This window comes from Papilio xuthus, unplaced genomic scaffold (genome assembly GCF_000836235.2).
Source record: "Papilio xuthus unplaced genomic scaffold, Pxut_1.1 DF825017.1, whole genome shotgun sequence".
Lineage (NCBI taxonomy): Eukaryota > Metazoa > Arthropoda > Insecta > Lepidoptera > Papilionidae > Papilio > Papilio xuthus.
In genome coordinates, this window is record NW_013533632.1 from 974032 (window position 1) to 978971 (window position 4940).

A 4940-nucleotide genomic window follows, 5' to 3' on the forward strand; every position below is an offset into this window, starting at 1 on the left:
TGAAAAGAAAAAATAATCTTGGTTGCTTAACACATCACTTGGGAAGCGAACCATCTTCATACGTGCATGTTCGCAGTTTTGTATTGGCAAAGTCAATTTAAGTTTAACCTATACATATTATACAAAATTAACATAAGCATTAAAGTAGTAGGATTGTGTAGTTATAAGAACAGTATTTCCAAGGTGCACCCTTTTATACGGCCAGTGTATACTTGCTGCAATACATAGGAACATAAAACTTATATACGATAGTCCCCTTTTTGTACACAAATAAATTTTAGGGAGATAAAATGTCCTTTTCCTAATATTATATTAGAAAAAACAAAATAGCAAGAATTTCGTTATCTCTTTTACTTTATTCCACTTATTTAGGGTCGGCGCATTAGGTTTAGGTTATTCACCTTCCACGCTATCTATCATTGACACATTCTATTTTCCCTCCTCATAACAGAACAAAACCACGCTAATCTTTTGAATAAACATTTTTGGTAAGGAAATTGGGCATTAAGGAAATAGTAATTTAATGAAACTTAATTTTTGAAAACATCTTTATATAGTTATTATAAATCTCGATATTTTTTTAAGAATAACACGATTAAATATCTTAAAACTTAATAAAATCTTTAAACATTTTAGTTATGAATATAACTAGGGTAAATCAAAACACTTTTGCGTAAGAAAACATAATACGCACTAACCATTTAAAAATCTACTTATAAAAAAGATTAAAATATTTTTTTCCAATCAATGTAATTTAAAGAACAGGTATTTTTTTTTCTATCTACAATAATTTAATTAAAGAATTATAGATATGTAATTAATGAAATAGTAATTCAATGAAATTAAATTTTTTATAAACTCTTTTATTTAATTATAACTATATATTTTTTTAATAAACAACACGAATAAATATCTAAAAACTTAATAAAAAGATAACGGTATTCAAACGGTATTTTAAAAGTAGAAATGTAAACTTAAAACATTTCAATTTCGAATATAAAGAGGGTACAACAAAACACTGTTGCGAATAAAAACATATCTACCAAAAAAAAAAGTATTAAAATATAAATTTTTCACTGCTTAGTGGAATTTAAAGAATAGGCAGATTTTCTGTATCTACAACCATTTTATTATCCTTACCAATTGACCAGAAGTATTGGAAGATGCTAAAATTTATGACAGGAAGTTCACTGTCTTTATCCTCCGGCTCCTCGACTATGTCATCGGTTTTGACGTGTTTTTTTATCGTATCTAAAACTTCCTCGATCCGAATGTCATATTCTGGACTACCTACAGCTGCAGGCAATGGATACCAATAAAGATCTCGGCGCCTCACAGGTTGAATTATTTTTATGTGTTGATTTTCAACTCGTCTTATTGCAACATTTTTATTTGCAACTTGTCTCTTTCCAACTCGGTTCCTTTCAAGTTGTTTCCTTACCATTTTTTTGTTTTCAAATGGTCTTTTTACACCTCTTTTCCTTTCCGGTGGTTCTTTTTCGAATAGTTTCTTTTTTCTTCCAGGTTGTTGCCTTTCCATTTCTTTTGGTACATTATTGAACATATCATCTAATTCGCTCATCAAGAAATGTGTCAGCCATTTTTCATCATCTTCTTTTAAAGCGGCCAGCGCAGGGTCAGCACGGATATCGTTTTCTGAAAAAAGATGAAGAATATTATGAAAGCTGAGTCCCGCGATTAATTCGGCCCATAATCAAAAATAAATGCCAATAACTAAATTGGGCGCTGCGAAGATTCTAAATTCTGGCGCGGCTAAACGTAGTACATTGATCAGTGGGCGCCACACAGGGCCCGCGCGCCCGAACATTTCGCACCCTGTGCCCAAAATAGATTGATTGATATTATTCGTTTAAAGTATTCCACGCTGATTTGTATCGAATTTGTTTTTATAAATCCGTAAATGAAAAGGAAAAAACGGAACCTTTATAGGATCACTTTGTAGTCCGTCCGTCTGTTAAGAATCCTTTTTTAATATCTTACTTTACTATTTTGAGTATGTATAAAAGAAATTAGCAAATAAAAAACATTTTTTCTCTACCTTCTGTTTTTTTGTTTCGCAGATCCATAGTATGCAACATTTTGGCAGTTGTCTCCTTTCTGTTGCCTTTCTTATTATTCTGTGATTTGGACTTCTTTAAATTTTGTGACAATGTGTGTTTTGTATTAGTCGCCATCTGTAAAAATAGTTCACATTAAAAATCACGAAATATTACGAGATAGGAGGGGGATAAATAAGATATCACGTGTTATAATTTTCCAATTTAAAATGTAAATTTAATTAGTAAATTATGAAAATTTTGGAAATTTCATTAATTTGTAATAAAGAAATACACGTGATTTTATGTATAGAGGATAAGTTAAAATCTTAAATGACTATAAAACTATTGTGTAATATAAATTCGAATAACGACCAATTTACGCTACTTCACTGACATAAAATAAGTAGGACACGAAACTACCCTCCAGCGTCAGTTTGACAAAAAAAAAACAACAACGAATAATAATTATTCATGTTTGATAATTATAAGTTTAACTACATAAAAATATTTTAACCCTTATGTTCATTTTGTATAGTATACCATACATACAACTTTATAAAAATATACGATCAGTATAAAATAATTTTTAACTTAGTTTTTTTGCTTTTTTAAAAAAAAAAGAAATCTTCAAAAAAAAATTCTTACCTCTTTGTTTTTTTATGTCACAAAATCACAGACAGATCCCACAGCAATGTCCCTTTATTATCAAGAAAGTATGAAACATTCGTTTATGTCTCCTATTCTACACAATAATTCGTTGTATTGTAAACTATTTGTTTATAAAATAACGTTTCAATTGGAGTAATATGGACATATGCAACTGGGCTGAAACTTTAAACTAAAAACTTTTACTTTTAAGGAGGGTTAACTGAAAAATGAATCAATTTCTACAAATGTCAAATTTAAATATAACAGCTGTCATATTACTTACTTAACATTACTAAGGAATTATGGTTGTGTTATGTATAATTTATTTGTGCCATAATAATACCAAAATTATTGTATTTTTTTTAAAATTTAACTACCATAAATAGGTAAAAAAAATCCACACAGCAAATTATTTTAGATGTACCTACATATTCGATGAAATATTATCTCGTAATTTTATGAAGGTACTTGTATATTTTAAAGTAGTTTTTGACAATTCATAACGATAATCGTGGATACGGTAATACGGCATCGATAAAATTATTTAAATAATTTTTTACTTAAAGGGTTAAGATTTAAAAAGAATAAAAAAAAATTAATAAATTTGGTACAAAGTTGTCAAAAAATTGATTACTTCGTTAATAGATTTTTTGAAATAAAGGATTAAAAATTGACCTTCCTTACTACCCATTCCCTTTAATTTCTTACTTATGTTTCGTAAACAAGAGCTCATAAATGAACGGTATATTTATACGTAGTCAGTTATCAGATCAAATTGCGTTCGCTACGTCGTAGCACCGCTGCTCACCTGTCAATGCTCTTACTAAATGTTTATTGATATTTTAATAAATAATTTTTACCCAAATTTCATATAAAATATTTATTACATTTCAAAACGTTCTCAACTAGATATAAATACCGAACTAATATAATCAATAACAGTTGTAGACGCCAACAACAGCCTCTGTAGCACGAGTGGGCGGGCTCGCCCTACGTAATACCACGACAACACAGAAGACAGGCTTCAATTGGACGTAAATCCATGTATAGTCTGATGAGTGTGCATTCCATATGCCTAATTTCAGTCCTCTTTACCTTGTCACCCTCTGTATGCTCGGCGGTCGCTTAACCACTTCGCCGATTTCAGGTGACCGTATGCTCGTTTGCCACCTTGCAACATGTACAAATATATGAAAGAATAATATAAAAACATAAATAAGCCCTGAGTACGTAGCAAAAATGTTATCTACCAATTCGAAGTAAACGCCGTCGATGAATATCTATATACGTCCCCGGGCCAGTGGAAGATGTAGTATGTTGCTAGTAATTACGAAAGTAAAGTTTCTTGTAAAACACCTGTACCTTAAATGACTGGAACAATTTAAAAAGCTATTATTAGATTCTTAGTCTCAAAGGAAAACCGTGGGCCTTATTGTTCTTTTTGTTTGCATAAGGTTATATTTTTATTGTATCACCATTAAGCATTTAAAAAAGGATTCGTTCACTTTGACTTGACTATTATTAGATTAAATTATTATATTTAGGCCAAACGCAAAAATTTGGTTTAAATTGCTAATTTAGCGAATATTAAACAGACTTGTAAAGAAAAAAATATACTGTGGGCGTATGCACCTGCGCTCAATAGAGATGTCAAAAGTGACGTTTTGCGCCCCCGCATACCGCTCCCTTTGCCGCTTGTCGGATCGCCACGTCTTAGGGGCGAACAACATACATGAGTTTCCATTGCCTTCTAAATAAACACATTGTTCTTTGATAATTTTCAAAGATTATGTAATGGATTGTAATATACCTTTAAAAGAAAAATGTACAATAGTGTCTCCATCTACCAATAAACTTCGAATGTGTCTTAGTTTGTACGTCTTGGTAATGTGATTATTTTTTACTATAATGACAATAGACGTAGGCATGGTATATTCGGGCTGTTTGAATTTTTTTGACTGCATTTGTTTAACATGAAATCGTTACGATAGGCAATTGTGCATATATTATGGTAGATAGGGAAGGGTTGTCATCATGGGCGTCGTCAGAGAGGGGCTGGGTGTCTGCTGGCCCCGTGTGAGAACTATAAAATGTGAAATACTGTAACACACCATATTAGTGGTTGCTGCCCATCGCTTTCAGACCTAGTTACCATCAGTGGCAACGACTCCGGTTGTCCACTCACAGAATTTACAATAAAATTACAATTTAAGAATACAATGTTTCTAACAA

At 31.1% G+C, this 4940-nt stretch overlaps 1 protein-coding gene across 1 annotated transcript; it reads right to left on the reverse strand.

Moving 5' to 3' along the window:
• Positions 1–1026: 1026 nt before the first annotated feature.
• LOC106126214 (uncharacterized) lies at positions 1027–2893 on the reverse strand. The gene is made up of 3 exons (XM_013323702.1): positions 2706–2893; positions 2060–2195; positions 1027–1656 (listed from the first exon to the last, which is right to left on the reverse strand). The coding sequence occupies exons 2-3, from the start codon at positions 2193–2195 to the stop codon at positions 1091–1093; spliced, it is 702 nt and encodes a 233-aa protein (XP_013179156.1). The 5' UTR covers positions 2706–2893; the 3' UTR covers positions 1027–1090.
• Positions 2894–4940: the final 2047 nt, after the last annotated feature.

Excerpts from the sequence above, each read along its gene's own strand:
- LOC106126214 (XM_013323702.1), bottom strand. The coding sequence starts at position 2,195 with ATGGCGACTAATACAAAACACACATTGTCACAAAATTTAAAGAAGTCC. Across the intron at positions 1,657-2,059 it reads GCGAAACAAAAAAACAGAAG|AAAACGATATCCGTGCTGAC; the intron begins GTAGAGAAAAAA and ends ATCTTTTTTCAG.